This window comes from Hermetia illucens, chromosome 3 (assembly GCF_905115235.1).
Source record: "Hermetia illucens chromosome 3, iHerIll2.2.curated.20191125, whole genome shotgun sequence".
Lineage (NCBI taxonomy): Eukaryota > Metazoa > Arthropoda > Insecta > Diptera > Stratiomyidae > Hermetia > Hermetia illucens.
This window is the reverse complement of record NC_051851.1, coordinates 78,214,199-78,230,889: the sequence shown is the minus strand read 5'-3', so window position 1 is coordinate 78,230,889 and position 16,691 is coordinate 78,214,199. Positions and strand designations below refer to the sequence as shown.

At 42.2% G+C, this 16,691-nt stretch overlaps 1 protein-coding gene across 1 annotated transcript in view; it reads left to right on the top strand.

Annotated features, from left to right (window-relative positions):
- The window catches only part of LOC119651721 (probable multidrug resistance-associated protein lethal(2)03659), a 35,314-nt gene extending 19,427 nt beyond the window's left edge, over positions 1 to 15,887 (top strand). The window contains exons 3-7 of the mRNA XM_038055443.1: positions 51 to 1,925; positions 7,353 to 7,692; positions 14,343 to 14,493; positions 14,563 to 15,511; positions 15,570 to 15,887. Of these exons, the coding sequence (XP_037911371.1) occupies positions 51 to 1,925; positions 7,353 to 7,692; positions 14,343 to 14,493; positions 14,563 to 15,511; positions 15,570 to 15,849 (3,595 nt within the window). The 3' untranslated portion in view covers positions 15,850 to 15,887. The remainder of the gene's footprint in view (positions 1 to 50; positions 1,926 to 7,352; positions 7,693 to 14,342; positions 14,494 to 14,562; positions 15,512 to 15,569) is intronic.
- The last annotated feature ends 804 nt before the right edge of the window (positions 15,888 to 16,691 follow it).

The window sequence follows — 16,691 nt, the reverse complement described above, 5'->3', positions numbered from 1 at the left end:
GATTTGAATAGTATTTTGTAATTCTTCTTGACATTTAATTCCCGTTTTAGAGTTATACAAGTGTTCAGCCTTGGTGAACTCATCTCCTATTTTACTCCTGGCCAAACGAGCATAACCAACGACATGGCATGGATGTACGCAGTGGGAATAGTTGTCCCTATAATATTGAAGGTGATAGTGCTGAATCCGTACATGCTTCATTCCTACATCATTGGAATAAGAATGAGACTTGGATGTGCTGGACTGATTTACCGAAAAATCCTAGGAATATCAAAATCATCCCTGAACGATGGGATGAGTGGACAAGCGATAAATATCCTTTCCAATGACTTAACAATATTTGATATGTGCATGACATATGTCTGTGAAGTATTTCGGGGACCGTTGGAAGCGATACTGTTCGGATACCTTATGTATTTAGAAATAGGTATCTCATCAATAATTGGAGTCGGATTTATGCTGCTGTTTCTACCAGCTCAAGCCCTAGCTGCAAGAAAGACAGCGAGTTTCAGACAAAAGGCCGCAGCCCGAACTGATAAAAGGGTGAAACTTATGAATGAGATACTTCAAGGAATCCAAGTTATCAAAATGTATGCTTGGGAAAAACCTTTTTCTGCTGTTGTTGCTAGTGTGCGCAAGTCTGAATTGTCTGCTATAAAAGGAGGAATTTATATCCAGGCGGCATTAAATTCTATCTACATGATCTCAGGTGTTTCAGTGTTCATAAGCTTAGTTTCGTACGTCCTTTTTGGGAACGTCTTGACCGCGAAGAAAGTATTTACAGTTTCTACCTATTTCAATATTTTGACTGAATCTCTCCTTCAATTCTGGCCAACAGCCATAACACTTTGGGCTCAAGCTTATGTTTCGGTTAAAAGAATACAAGAATTTCTTCTTCAGAATGTAGATTTAGCCAACAACGAGAATCGTAAATCCTCCGGTAAATCTAGAGAATCAGTTAGAGTATATAACGAAAATTTTGCTGAGAAATCAGTTATATTTGAAAATGTCACAGCGAAGTGGAACGGATGCAACACAGAAAACTCGACCTTGAAAGGTTTGACTTTCTGCGCTATGCCAGCAAGCCTAATGGCTATAATTGGGCCGGTTGGAGCAGGAAAATCATCTTTACTGAACGTGATCATCGGTGAACTCCCTCCTCAAGTAGGAAGGGTCATTATAAATGGGAGTCTCAGTTACGCATGTCAAGAAAATTGGGTATTTGAAGGCCCTATCCAGGATAATATAATTTTCACAGAAGACTTCGATCAAGATCGATATCACCAAGTCATAGAAATTTGTGCACTGAGAAGTGACTTTGATTTACTTCCTTACGGCGATCAGACTATAGTGGGCGAACGTGGCATAAGTTTAAGTGGGGGTCAGAAGGCCAGAGTGAATCTAGCGCGGGCCTTGTACAAGAGAGCTGATATTTACCTCTTGGATGATCCACTCTCAGCAGTTGATACTCATGTTGGTCATCATATTTTCGAAAGATGCATCAAGGAATTTCTGAAAGACAAGATTTGTATACTCGTTACACATCAGCTTCAGTTTCTTAAGGATGTAGAGCACATTCTTTTCATGAATGCTGGTAGAATCCAAGCACAGGGAAGTCTTCAAGACCTTGAAATTATGGATGGTCTTCAATTTTCTGAGAAGAGTCATATTGCATCCACTGAACACGCGACTGAATCAAAAGGTGTGGAATCAGAGGCATCTGAAGAAAAATATTTAATAAAGGAGTTTAAGAAAGATGATAGTGATGAAAGGAAGGAGTACCAGGCCGAAGGATCTGTGGGATTTGATGTATATAAGTCATACTTTAAAGTGATGAATAGTTGCTTTTCATTTTATATAGTGTTAGCGGCGTTTGTAATGGCAAGGACTGTGCTATCAGGAGTTGATTACTTTCTGTCACAGTGGTAAGTACTATTTTTGTTTTGCCCTTTTATTAGTGCTTAATTTAGAATTTATCGAATTTTGTGAAACCGAGGAGCCTATTTAACAGTCGACAGATGACGATATGAAATACGGTACGATATGTGACTTCGTTTAATATTGATTTGTAAATCTTGTGCCTCTGTTTCAAATCCTGATTGCATCATAGATGTTCATATTCGTCTTTGTGCTTGCCTCGCTACTGCAAACTTAGCACTTGCGGACTTGATAGTGAAACTGAAAAATGTTCAATAAAGGAGTGAACGGTCGCTTGATAAACAAGTGTTTCTTTTCGGAGAAATATCGTAAAGTTAATATATATACACTTACTATCATTTCCTAAATGGGGCATAAGGCTTCAGCCACGCCTATCTGTCTTTCTTGTCGGTCTTTTGAAATGTGTTTTAAATCTCTTCTGCTCTGGCAAGCCTACATTCTTTCTCTATTGTTGTTCGCCACGTGTTTCTAGGACTATCCAATCATCAGCTACTTTACTATTACGTATTTCAATGCATGTCATAGCCAGGAATGGCATTTTCCATTTCTTAATGTGTGGCTCACAAACTGCCTCCTTACTCATACACCGACGTACCTTTTCGCTCAAGATGATGACTTCTCATGTACTACCCTCATATAGCAGAACAGGGACAATGTTGACGTGGAGCGACCTTAATGATCACGTCAAGATATACTATATTTCAGATTTTGGACAGGTGAGCTAAAGCGGAGCTAGTGACGTCAACCATCGAGTAAGACTGAGTTCGGTATCACCATCAAAAATTCAAATCCAGAACCATTTGGTTGAAATCGAAGTCGCGAGTGAGAATAAGCAGATGTCATCAATGTAGTTGAGTTGTTTGATGAAAAATGGCGTGGTCCTTTGAAGCACATCACGTTTTGTGGAGAAGGCAGCGTGAAAGAATAATATTGGCCAAAGAATGCAATGCGAACACCCAATGGGGAATTTTAACGACTGTACTCTTTTTTCATTCTTCCCTCATCTTCGTCCCTGCAAGCGGTAGATGCAACACCCAAGTGAAGGCATGCAACCACATCAAGTGATGATCCCACTCGGAGCCGATATTCTTTGGCACTTGTTGATAGAGTAGAAAAATATAGTACCGCAAGAAGGAGGGGGTGTTCACCCGACGCCTGAATTTCTCAGAATATCTCGTACCTGCTGAAATACTTTTTGAAGTCGGAACAAGTGAGCCTTCTGAAGAGCCATGATACCATCGTCGAGGAGCATAGCGTCATAGTCCAGAATTGAATCACAAAATACTGACGAAAACAAAAAGTCGTAGTCCAAAAATTATCCTGCTTCCGAGCCATGGTATCCATTTCCCAAGGATGCTAAAATCATCCCTTTTTTAGTCATCTAAAATGACAAGCAAAATGTATTTTAGTAAATTGTCGATCTCCAAGGAGTTGCTACCTCAGCGGTGCATCAGCTTTCCAGCTCAACACTGCTAGCCGAGTAAGGTTTATTCGCACGTCAAGCTGGAATGTCTAGATGTTATACGATCATTCAGATTATAGCGACTCCCCTTCCTTTTCTTTAAACCGCACTTGGGACAGTCAATGGGGGAGTTTTGACTCCAGAAGTTGCCATTGTCAGTTTTATGGAAGTTGCCATTACAGTGTGGTGGGTTGCTTCATGATCTTTTTCTTAGTTTTTATTGCGTTTTTTCCCGGTTATAGCATCAGAATTTGGTCTAAAGGCCAGCTTGCCGATTTTGATGAGCACTTAGCTCGTTGTTGCAGTTTAGTTGGATACCCTAGGCTCCATCGCTACTGGAATTGCTGTTTTAATTTTGGGTCCAGCTGCTACTTTTTGCACACTTATCCTGCATATCTCCTTTGGGTAGTTCGAAAAGATTCCCCCCAGTAAGGCAGTAGCACATCGATATCGCATGAGTCAGTGTCTATAGGTGCCAACAGTCTAGAGTTGAGGCAGGCTCCGACGACTAATAGCGTAGACATCTTCGCTTTCAATAGATGTGCTCCGATCACTTTAGTTAAATGTCGTTTCATGGACTTAACGGCTGCATATACCGCTACTTCACGTGATCGTGATAGGTTCAGCTTACTCGATCCAGGTTTCACTGGATGAATATGTTTGGATAGTACTTCTTCCATTAGTTGCTGGCTTGGTCTTGCATTTGCCTTAAAGCCGGTTATGCATTTCCTAGTTACTGCCTTTACTATCGTTGTTTCATTGATGACCCCCAATTTTGTGCGAATAATGGCATGGATAAGTCGATATCCACCATGTAAAGCGAGCTGATGTTCGTGTCTGATGATTAGAATCACAGTTTGACCACAGGGAGTTTTCTATTCGGTGCTGCTGTACTTTGCTGAATTCCTGTTCCCACAATGAGGAAGTGTTCTGAATCGATCAATATTGCTAATCTGACCAGACAATTGGACTCTGGCTGCCCTCAAAATACTTGATCCGCATTAAAAATGCTCTCGTTGGACTAACTGAAGAAAGATGGTTTCTGATTACGACATTTTTATCGTTTGCCAAAATATCGAGTCATTGGTTTGGTGAACAGTGTCCTCCAGAAGTTTGACTACCAGTAGTCACATTAAGGGAGGTGCCACGGTTGGGAAGAGGGGAACCTTTTCTGTAGTCCGCTCGTAAGACACTTTCTGTTAATGGATTTTATCCGACCACAATAGAGATCTTCCTGTATCTGAGGAATCCAACTGATTAGCACCTGGATCTTGGCCTCCACTGCAAGGACTTCACCGGCGTAGGGACTAGATATCCGTGGATATGTTGATGAGAAAGGGGGAGTGGCAATGGTTTAATATTGAGAAAGGGCGACAAATATAATATATATATATAGTAAGTTATGCCATATAATAGAACCCATGATCCCAGCATGGCCGATAAGTTGAAGAGAGAGAGAACGAGAGAAAGAGGATACCCTTCTCAGGATGTCGTGGCGGAGCTGAAGACGCTGTCAGGAATCGCTGTGCAACACTGAGGGGCTTATAGCAACCATATATTCGTGTATTCCGAGGTTGTTGGAAAGCGAACCAATGGAAATCTTTCGTGATAAATATTGTCACCATGAAAGTGTGGGATATATTTTATATATTTTTTTTAGTCTACTTTTTTATGCTGACAACGTTAGCACTGAAAACCAGCCAACCAACAACATCAAACCGCACTGGTCAAACGACAAGAATAAAGATAGGAGATTACAACTTTGAGACCGTTGATAATCTCTTCTATCTAGGGTCCAAAATCATAACCGATAACAGCTACGATGATGAAATTGGTTGTTGTCAGCCAACAGGGCCTAATTCAGCTTACGAAAACTGTTCCGCTCGAAATGTCTCACCATAGGGTCAAAGTTCTTACTGTACAAGACAATGATCTTGCCAGTCCTCAGGTATTCCTCGGAAACTTGGGTTCTTAGCAAGAAAATTGCGAACTCTTGGCCGCGTTCGAGAGAAGAATTCCCCGAAAAATTTTTGGCCCCCTACATGAGGATGGACGATTCCGTAGCCTACACAATGAGGAAATCTATGAGCCATACCATGACCGTCCGGTTGTGGATAAAGTCCGGCTCCATAGGTTACGTTGGGCGGGTCACTTCGGTATGGATGAGGATGATCCAGCCCGGAAAGTCTATAAGGGCAATATCTATGGTAGAAAACGAAGACGAGGCAGACCCTGCCTAAGATTGAGCGATGACGTAGGCCAGGACGCCAGACAGCTCGGCGGAAAACCGGGATGTCTGAAGTTCCTTATTAAGGCAGGCCTAGACCGGATACCGGTTGTTGTGCCGTTGATGATGATGATGATATTTTTTTTAGTAAGGGAAGGGTGATGTTATCTAGGCTTTGATATTAACATCGGCGGCACGAATTAGATACGCCACCCCCTTTGATGTCATTTTTTGGCATACTAAAAACTCGTTTTTGGGCCCGAATTTATGGATTTGGGTGCTACTTAGAAAAGGCAATTTAAGCAGATTGTCTGCTTTTTTCATCGGTTCAAGCGCAGATTGTCCAGTTGCTGACAACACTTTTTAGCAAAAATCCGCTTTAAGCTGTAAATTTTTTGATGATGATTGATTGAAGATTGGCCTTGTCAAATCCGAATTCTTCCGTTTTCTGGTACGATGAGAAGTCAGCATAATGTTATCTAGCCTTTGTTATGGTTCCACTAGGAAGCTCATCCTTTTTGTCTAGGAACAAAGCAGACCGCTAAAGAATTCATTTCACAGGTCGTTAGTTAAGATCCCTGAATCAGATAATAAAGGTTTGCTCCCTGAAGGCGATTTTACCCAGTATAATCTGTTTTCATTCCGTGTTGAGGAAAGAATGACAGGGAAAAACCGATACTTGGGTACTACTTTTGGTTTCGCTCACCCAGGTATAATTTAGCATCTGGTGATCAGTATACTGGAAACCCCTAATTTGTCCTCCCTAGAATCCAGTGGGTTTTGCATGAGGTATATAAATATCATCTAGCAATTGCTTGATGACAGTTTTGAGCAGTGGCTGCTTTAGAACACAATGCAAACATTTTGAAAGAAGGCGTCTTGGCTTGTGCATAGACTCCGGTGGTTCTTGGTACTAGCACTTGTAACGCTTGCTTTGCACTAAAAGCGTTCCGAATATCCATTTCGGACATCCCGATAGTCAGAAAAACAGCCACTCTGTTAGTTTTTTTCTTGGTGCTTGTTATCTAACAATATTTAGGCTGTTCCAGAACTTCACCGCACCTCCTCTAAAACATTGTTATGGTAAGGTCACTTTCACCTGTCCTTCATACCTTGAAATAATTCAGTTCTCGCAGCTAAGAAGAGTTTCACGTTAAGTAGTTCGCAAGATTCATTCATTGGTTCCATGATTTGTCTGGAGATGAGCCTTTAGCTGTTGCCGATTGAGCTTGATTTAGGTGATCAGTTGGGATCGTTATAAGGCAGGTGTTGGTTTAATTTATTGCTAATCGCAAATGTCTGCGAGGCTTCCTCAAACTTACCTTTCATACAACCGGAGAGTTGCCCTTTGTTCAAGTGGAATGAACTAGTTACTTGGGGACAAATGCCTGCGGATTAAATTATGATCACAGCGGTTAGCGCCGGTTGGTACCCCGTGTCAGTAATGCTGACACAAGTGACTTCTATCACCTCGTTCGTTGAGACTCGAACTATCCATTGATGATTTAGGGTTGCTTCCTTGCTCAAGGTTAGTCAGGATCGAAGTTTGGTTTTCTTTAGATTTGATTATTTGTTTAATGTCTTTCCACTGGCGTGGAACTTTTAGTTCCTTACCTGCTTTTTATCATTTTAAGGAAAAGCCTACTGGTTTTGTAACATACATACTAATTACTCGTATACCGTTTTTCCAGTAGTCAATATATCTTCTTTTTATTTTGCTTTCAGGGTTAATTGGGAACAAGCTATTATTTCAAGAAACATCAGCGCGTTGCTGGATAATGCAGGGACTGCAGAGGAATTTCAGGAAGATCGGGAAACGTTCGTTATAACTTACTCAATACTACTGGCCGTAGCACTGATACTGTTTTTAACAAGGACCTATGGATTTTTTGCCATGTGCTTGCGGGTATCCTTGAAACTCCACAATAAACTTTTTAGCAGCATAACTCGGGCGACAATGCAGTTTTTCAATATAAACTCTTCCGGCAGGATTTTGAACCGTTTTTCAAGGGATATATTTTCAATTGATTGTAACCTACCCAACTCGATGCTTATTTGTTTTGGGGTAAGTAGTGATAAGTATTTCGTTAATGTGAAAATAACGTCTGCATTTTTGAAAATACAGATTTAAAGCTAGGAAGGAATTAAGAGGCTGAGACAGGCCAGAGCCTGACAGCTTTTAGGGATATCGAATTGGTGGACCTCGGCGCAAAACCGGGATGTCTGGAGTTCCTTATTAAGGCAGACCTAGACCGGATACCGGTTGTTGCGCCGTTGATGATGATGATGATGAAGGAATTAAGAGGAGGGATAAGAAAGGTTTAATAACTTTGGTGGATTTGAGGCGGTTGAAAGATTATTCTGGTTCCTCGGAGTCAACCTAGAGGGGACAGTTATCTGAAAAACTAGAAAGTTGGCGGAATTGACTATGAAGACTCTCACTGAAGTGTCCTGTCGACATGCCTCTGTGCTATTTAGGGTTGAACATATGAGCATTGGGGTTTTTTTAACCATATCAGTCCCTTATGCCAAATCAGTAAAAATAATGAGATATAAATAGGAAAAAATTGTAAAAATTCACAAAAAGAAACAAAACCAATGGAAACTCAACGATTCTACTGCTCAGAGTTCCGACGGTCTGTCGGTCGTATCTATTTCCGCCTTCACTGTTCCGTTACTCTACTAAAATGTTTGTGGTCTAATTTATCGGTATTGGTTCACTAGCACCATATCATCCATATTGTAGAAACTTGCCTTGATTGTAAAACATTAAATTCAGAGTTGGTTGAAGAAATTTCCATTCAGAGATTGCATCACATAAGTCTATTGGCGGTCGAGTCCTGATTGCAATCAAACATTCACTACACACCGAACTTATCTGCCTCTTAGCTGGCTATCCTTACATTTTAGCTGTCTTACGTGTCTCTCTGTGCATCTGCGGTCTGCTCATTGTTTCTTGTGTGTAGTTCGCCGGTACGTGCCCTTTCCACTTGTATGGAGAATTGTATGACAGTTTTTCCTAACTTCCTACTTTAACATATCCTTCCACCCTTGTCGTCGTTTCATCGCTATAGTTTGCCTCTCCCTTTCAATAGCCCGTCCCGCTCCTTCCTACTACTTTCTTTTTCCATAAATATGCAATGCAATGCAATTCAACACTACCTCCTTGCAACTCCTTGGATCGCAGTATCGATCTCTTCTTATTCCTCCTCCTCTTCCTTATATATCCTCCCTCTATCTCCTTGAACATCCTTGAATTTGAAATGAAACTCAGTGGTTTATACTAAAACGCCTTATGAAAATAAATTAAATTCAATAGGTCGTTTTGGCCATTTTCAACTTAACTTCATCATCAATCAACAGGGATACGGACTATTATGTCCAAATTCCAAATGCATCGTCCAAGCTCTGCCGTGGAGCGGATGAACCTGTCTCGTGACATCAGAGGCAAGGGCGCGGTTGACGTGGCTGTACAACATCATCGCCAACTCGACTCGCTGCGCACTCATTTTTACAGCAAAAAAGTAGGTGAGTCCCTTTCATGCGGGTTTGTAAGTCAGAGGGTGGACTGACTCAACTTAACTTGAAAGATCGATCTTTCAATCCTCTGAGTGGGGTGTAGTCGGACTAAGAGCGAATCGATGAACACGTGAATTGTTTTTGGCAACTATTTATCGATTTGGATTTGTCGAACATATGGTTGTGTGCTGGGAAGCTGTTCACTGAGACGGAAGGAATTATGTATCCCATTCAGGACGGCGGCCACCCGAGCCCATAATGAAAGAACGGGTGGAGAACGGCTAGTGCGGAATGTGTAGCTCGGCGTTAGAGAAGTTATACCAGCAATACTTGTAAGTGCTGCTCCCAGAATGTATTCGAACCGGTCAGTTCTAACTGACCGCCACATCCCGCACAACAAGCCTGATGTGCTGTTAGTGGACAAGACGGGTCGCTCCGCGTATATTGTTGATATTGCTATCCCCTATAATAACAACATTGAACAGAAATACGTGGAAAAGAAGGTGAACTATGAGCCACTAGTTCGGGAAATCAAAGAAATTTGGCGTCTCGAGCTGGTGGTTGTAGTTCCCGTAATATTGTCAGCTACAGGTATTGTGCTTAAATCCCTCACGGCTTCTCTTGATGTCCTGGGACTCTCACACATTCTGGTTTAAACCATACAGAAGTACACCATTCTGCATACGTGCTCGATGTTGCGGGGAGTTCTCGACGGATTCTCCGCTAACCTACCATCGGCCATCACCACCATCAGCCCTTCATCTTTTAAGTGGTTAGGATCGTTCGAGCCTAAATACTTGGCACTTAGTGCTAGTATTAGGCGGTATCTGCCGAGATTGCGACAACTAGGAAATAATTGCCGCATCAATTCGTATTGAATCAGGGCCATGAAGTGTGTTAGAGCACTTTATTCAAGACCGTAATGGTACACTACACTACACTGTAGGATGGCATATTTATTAACGGGTTCAAGCTGATCTCCCTCCCCTTATTCCGCGCGTCTGCGCTTTTGTTCAGTTTAGTTCACTGAGACGATCCAGAAAAACATTCGCCTGACATAAGCACTATGGAAGAAGTTTCAAAAGTGTCAATGACTTTCTTCATTTTAAGACTATGCGTGACACATGAAACCGATTATTAGAAAGCAGATAGGCAATACCTGTGAGCATCGAGGTGGCTCTAATATGCTGATATATCGACTCAATTCGGTCGCATACCCTTAATTTCTGCAATCTAAATTCTTCCCCATTTCCATAAATTTTGCTAGCTCCACTACCAATTCCCCGCAAAACCATGTGAGCTATTTTGTTCGTATTGCTCTTTCGTTTTCATCTCCTCACTCCATGCCTTATCTATGTCTCTTCTAGGAGCAGATTGTTCTAAATCACCCGCAGTTTTTCTCTACTGCTGTTGCTACTTGGTTAAGTTTCTCGATGATAAACTTGGCACCAATATCAGACATGGATCTGTTGGGTTTTTCTCATTCTAACTAACTATCAGATCATTGCACTACCCTCTTCTAGTTCTGGCTGATCATCCATGTCAATCACGTCATAGCGAAAAAGTAACATGGTTTTGGGAAATATTGATCTACTGCTTTCAACATTTGTGGCATTACTAACTTCATTGCTAAATGCCATAAATGCCGGCAAGTGGTACATGCCGTTTATTCTAAGTTTGCTAAAGCCTTTGATTCCGTCAACCATAACATAATAATGATCTTTGGCGCGACAATCCAATTGGGTCAGGGCCTTGAAGCGTGTTAGAACACTTCATTCAAGACCGTACCGATACACTACAGAACTACGTCTCAATATCCTTTTCCTACACTTTGAGTGGACGGCCTTACCATTTCTGAGCTGTTTTCAAGGTCTGGGCGTAACCTTTGGCGACAACATGTTTGACCTTCCTGACTGACTCATTGACTTTACCGGAATTCACCACTAGTGAAACTTTTCAACTCCACCTTAGATACATCAATGAATAGCTTGGCCGGAGTTAGACGATTTCTTTTTATAGGAATTTGGGAGGATTTGATGCCGGACCGGACCAAATGGAGAGGACCTTGCTCCCACTGTTTATGGTCCACGGATTCCTTTTTTTGAGTTTAACAACCAAGATTCAAAAGGTAAAAGAGGGACGAAGACGGCTATGGTTTCGTACCAGAACAGAGGCAATTCATCAGACGTTGCCTCACTTCTGCCCTGAACTGCAGTTACAACTGAGCATTTGGTCCTACTCGCACAAAAAGCTTGTGAATTCGAGACCTTATAGTAGTATAGTAGAGTTGCTGTTGCTTGCGTTGCCAGCTTTTCCGCCACCTCATTGCCTTCTAACCCAATATCGCTTGAAACCCAGAATATTCACTCCTTATTATGTCAGTCGAACATATCCCCAATTTTGATTTCACCTGGGAGGATGCAAGTGCCCTGAAAATCGTTTAACTGTCTGTCAGTGTGTCTAGTGTCTAGTGTGATTCCTAAGTATTTGACCTCTGCTACTCTTTTCACCTCCGTACCATGTCATTTAATGGGTCTCAGGTGATTAAGTTTGCTCTTTCAAGTGAATAGGACTATATTGGTCTGGACTGGATTTATGTGCAGCACACCTTTCCTGCAACAGTTACTAGTGTACTACAGATTTAAACAATATTATCAGGGTAACCCTGGAACTGTATTCCAGTTTCAGTTAGCTCTCCTAGGAGTTTGTCAACTACTATGCTCGACTTTAATTGTAATGATACCCCACTTTGTGCCAACGATGGAATTTGTAGCTGCCTACTCTCTAACATTTTGTCTAACTTGAAGGCCAGGGAGTTTTCCACTCCCTTGCGGATCAGGGCATCTTGTATCTCTGTGTGCAATGTATTATTACGCTCGCTCGATGTCCAAAAATGCACACAGTGCCACTTATTTTGTTTCCATGGCTTCCTGTAATACATCCATCTGCAGATATAGGGCAGGTTTAGTTGATGGTCTTGCTCAGTAAGCGTGTTGGCACTGATGTGTAAGATTGTGCTTTAGAATGTTAGTTCTAATATAGGTGTCAACGACCTTTTCCATCGTTTTGAGTATGGACGATCTTAGGCAAATTTTTCTGAAAGGTTTAGAGTGACACCTGATTTCAGAAAGAAGACCATTTTTGCCCGCATTCAGGTCTTTGGTATATATCCTCTTGGGAAAATACCTTCTCTGTGTGTGTGTGTGTGTATGGTGGGGGAGAAGCTACAGCTTCTGAGCACTCAGGCCGTGTTGGCCCATTGTACTCGCCTCCCCGTCTAACGGAATATTCCGGATTCGTTAACGTATCGCAGGATTTCCGTTAGTGGATGTGATGCTACCCGTCGCAATTAGAGAACATCGGCACCAAAGATCTGATGCCTGATGCGTCCATAGGCGGGGAATTCACAATTGGTTTCTGCATTCCTGAACGATTTTCGAGGTGATCAAAGGACTGCTCAATGCCCTCAGCGCAGCTTGACTGCCACTGCCGATTGCGATGCGCCTGCCATTCAACCGCTCGTCAATCACCCAGTTTGCCACCCTTAGGATCGCATAAACTTCGGCTGGAAAAACCGTTGCATATTGTCCCAAAGGAAAAGCCCACTTCTCGTTTCTATTCGAGAGGTAGACTCCGGCTTCAGAACTCTCTTCTGTTTTTGAGCCATCGGTGTAGAAGACTTCCGAATATCCCGCCACGCATTCCTCTGGGTCTTCCCAGTCCTCTCTACGCTTCAGGGTAACTACATATCTTCTACGAAACAGATGTATGGAGACACGAGAATCGGAAGGCATTGTAAGAACTGGATTCAGTCCTCCCAGTAACTCTTCCAATGCTCTGTGCCCCCACATCCGTTGTTTTCCCATAGATCTAATCGAATTAGCCTATGAGCTGCTCTCATTGCAGCGTTTTGAATAAATATATCCAGTGGCTGCAAATTGAGTAGTGCATTCAGAGCTGCGCCGGATGTCGTGCTCATGGCACCAGTGATACCCGGACAAACAGTTCTTTGTAGTGCGGCTAGTTTACGGTGACAACCTTCTATCTCACCTTAACCCACCACACTGCGGATGCATATACGAACATCGGCCTAATGGTCGCAACGTATATCCACATTACCACATGAGGCCTGAGTCCCCATGTCGAGGCAAAGGTCCGTCTGCACAGCCTATAAGCTGTGAGAGCTCGTTTCATCTTTACCTCTATATGTTTGTTCCAAAGAAGTTTCTTATCTATAGTGACTCGCAGATATTTCACTTCTTCGGAGAGTTGAAGGGTAGTACCCCTCATCTCAAGGAGACAAAGTCCATCCAGTTTTCTCCTTTTTGTGAATAAAACCATTGTGGTTTTATTTGGATTAACTGACAGACCATGTCTAAGCCACCAGCTGTCTATCAAATCAACGGCACGTTGCATATTCCTACACACCGTTCCAAGATCCCGATCAACAGCAAGTACAGCCACGTCATCAGCATAAGTTTGAGCGTGTATTGGCAAATTTTGCAGTTCGCATAGCAGTGAGTCGATCAGCATACTCCACAGAAGTGGCGAAAGCACACCTCCTTGGGGGCAGCCCTTCGTTGTTTCCGTAGTCAGGTAGCGATCGACCCCTACCTCAGCGCACAGCAATCTAATACCTTCTACTCCGGGTGGTTTCAAGGGTTTCAGTAGCTTCCGAGCATGTGCACCCTTTTCAAGTTCTTCAATTTTCTGATGAACAGCTCTGCCTCCTCGGATATTACATTTTCGAAGTTTCCGTCGCAGAGCTCGATCATTTATTTTACTCTCCGATCTCGAGATTATACCGTTGGGGGTCAGACAACTCCTTTACTTTAACGTTGGTTCCTTTGGTTCTCTCTTCATCCTTTTAAGCGTGGAACAAGCTATTTACTTTCCCTTCCTTCTGGAAACAAAACGCAATTGGAAATTCCATCTTCTCTCTATTTTTGCTTTAAATGAATGAATAAAGAGGCAAATAAATATATGAAATATATTTCTTGAGCTCGACAACTTTTCAATGGTGTTTCGCAGCCCCGATAGAGCTGAAAACGATAAAAAGTATGTTTTGAGTGATAGGCGGCTCTTCTTCTCTATTAAACTGTTCTCCTTTTTTTCAATGGAGGCTTCATAACTTTGCTTACATTCATATTTTACATATAATTTGGTTTATCTAAATTAATCCAAAATTCTTTTTAGTTCATCCTGGATGTAACCGCAATAATGATAATCGTTGCAATTGCAAACTACTGGCTCCTCATCCCGACAGCTATCATTATCATGATCTTTTATGCAATTTGCAACGTTCTCATACGCACGACTCGTAGTCTAAAGCGAGTGGAATCTTTGAGTAAGTACCCTTTGATAGATAGGCTAGTATTGCATAGTATTCTATTCAAGTACCAATTTTCATTTGTAGGTCGTAGTCCAATCTACTCTCATACGAATCAAACCTTCCAAGGACTAACAACTATTCGGGCATTTCGGGCAGAGGACACTATCGAAAAGGAATTCCACGTTCTTGAAAATACGCACACCTCGGCTTGGTTCGTCTTCCTAGCAGCAAATAGAGCCCTCGCCCTCTGGCTTGATATAGTCTGCATTATGTACATTGCGGTTGTCACCTTCAGCTTCCTTGCAATGGAGAAGCAATTTAAAAGTGGCGATGTTGGATTGGCTATAATGAATTCTATTAATTTGGTTGGTCTCTGTCAGCGGGGCCTGCGACAAACTGCTGAAGTGGAGAACTACATGACCTCAGTTGAGAGAATTCTGGAGTACACCAAACTTCCATCTGAATCCGCTTTGGAAACTACAGACGCATACAAACTAAAGGGAACCTGGCCCGAAAATGGGTCCATAAAATTCATTGACCTCAGCATGAAGTATGCACAGGACAAGGATTTCACTTTGAGAGATTTGAATTTTTCAATCGAAGGTGGTGAAAAGGTGGGAATAGTTGGACGGACAGGTGCTGGTAAATCTTCCATCATTCAGGCTATATTTCGTCTGGCAGTCAATGATGGTGTGATTGAAATCGATGGCGTTGATACTAGTCGCTTGGCTTTATACGACCTAAGAAGCAATATCTCAATTATCCCCCAAGATCCAATTCTATTTTCGGGGACACTTCGTTATAATTTGGACCCGTTCGGCACTGCTACAGATGAGGCAATCTGGAAAGTGTTAGAAGATGTTGAACTGAAAGCATATGTTTCAAGCCTGCCTGATGGACTGGAATGTGTTATGTCCGAAGGGGGGTCGAACTTCAGTATGGGGCAGAGGCAGCTTGTGTGTCTGGCGCGTGCTATTTTAAGGAACAATAAACTTTTAATCCTAGATGAGGCGACAGCCAATGTCGATCCAGAGTAAGTAACTTTCTAGGTTTCGTTGTTCCGTTTCAAGAGCGTTTATTTTTTATTTTAGAACTGACCAGTTTATTCAGAAAACTATTCGTGCCAAGTTTGCAAACTGTACAGTGCTGACCATAGCTCATCGACTACATACAGTTATGGACAGTGACAAGATCCTGGTAATGGAAGCTGGTCATGTTGTAGAGATTGGTCATCCGTATATTTTGCTTAGCCAAAATGAAGGATACTTGAGGAAATTGGTTGAACGATCTGGGCCTACCACATCGATAGCACTTAAAAACATTGCCAGAAGTAGTTATGAAAAAAAGTTTATAAATATTGATTCCAAATAGAGTTCGTGTTAAAGGACAGGCTTTTGGACGACGCTGTGCTAATGTGTTTTATTTTTTTAAATGAAAAATGCCCAATGCCGGCTACACTCCCCAATATTATGGTTCATCTCTTCTTTTCCAACTTCGTAGAAGTAAATCGAATAAGGTTTTGTGTTTCAGCCGATTTTCCGCATGACCTTTAATTTGATCCTTTGGGGCTGCATCAGATTCCGAAGTATTGAATGGGGGAATATCGTGAGATGTGAAAACACAGGCGAACTTAAAAATGCAAAATAGAAGATTCAATGTTGACTGGCGCGTGGGGCCGGAAAATTGGCCTCGGAAAGGGACACATCATCTTGAAAGCCTTAGTTGGTCATTTGCGGCCAATGGGATCTCTCGGCCATTGATGATGGAAATGATTTTTAAGGGCTTTAGAAGGAAGAAGGCGATGGGTCCGCAAATTAAAGCTATGATTTAGGAGAACTCATTCTATTATGGTTGAGTTGGTTGGGCGTCTCATTGCCATGAATATTTGTGTTTCCTTTCGACCCTGTCTAGACTTTGAACGCATGGATGTCCTATATTTCACAAAGGAGTGAACGGGAAAAATTCAGTTTTGATTTGAAAGCAAAATTAAACTCCGTCATTAAACGAGGAGGGATGAATAGCTTCAATCCTGTAAGTCATCGTAGGTTCAGGAGGTAGGTGGGGAAAAAGCGGGAATTTTGTAGTCCTGTAGCTTGCACCTGGCAATTGGGAATAAAATGTGCATCCGAACCGACGGGACTCACCTGATTTCATGACTAGATTGGATTGCCGTAATGGGCAGCATGGCGTCGAAAGCGCTAATCGAGGGGCGG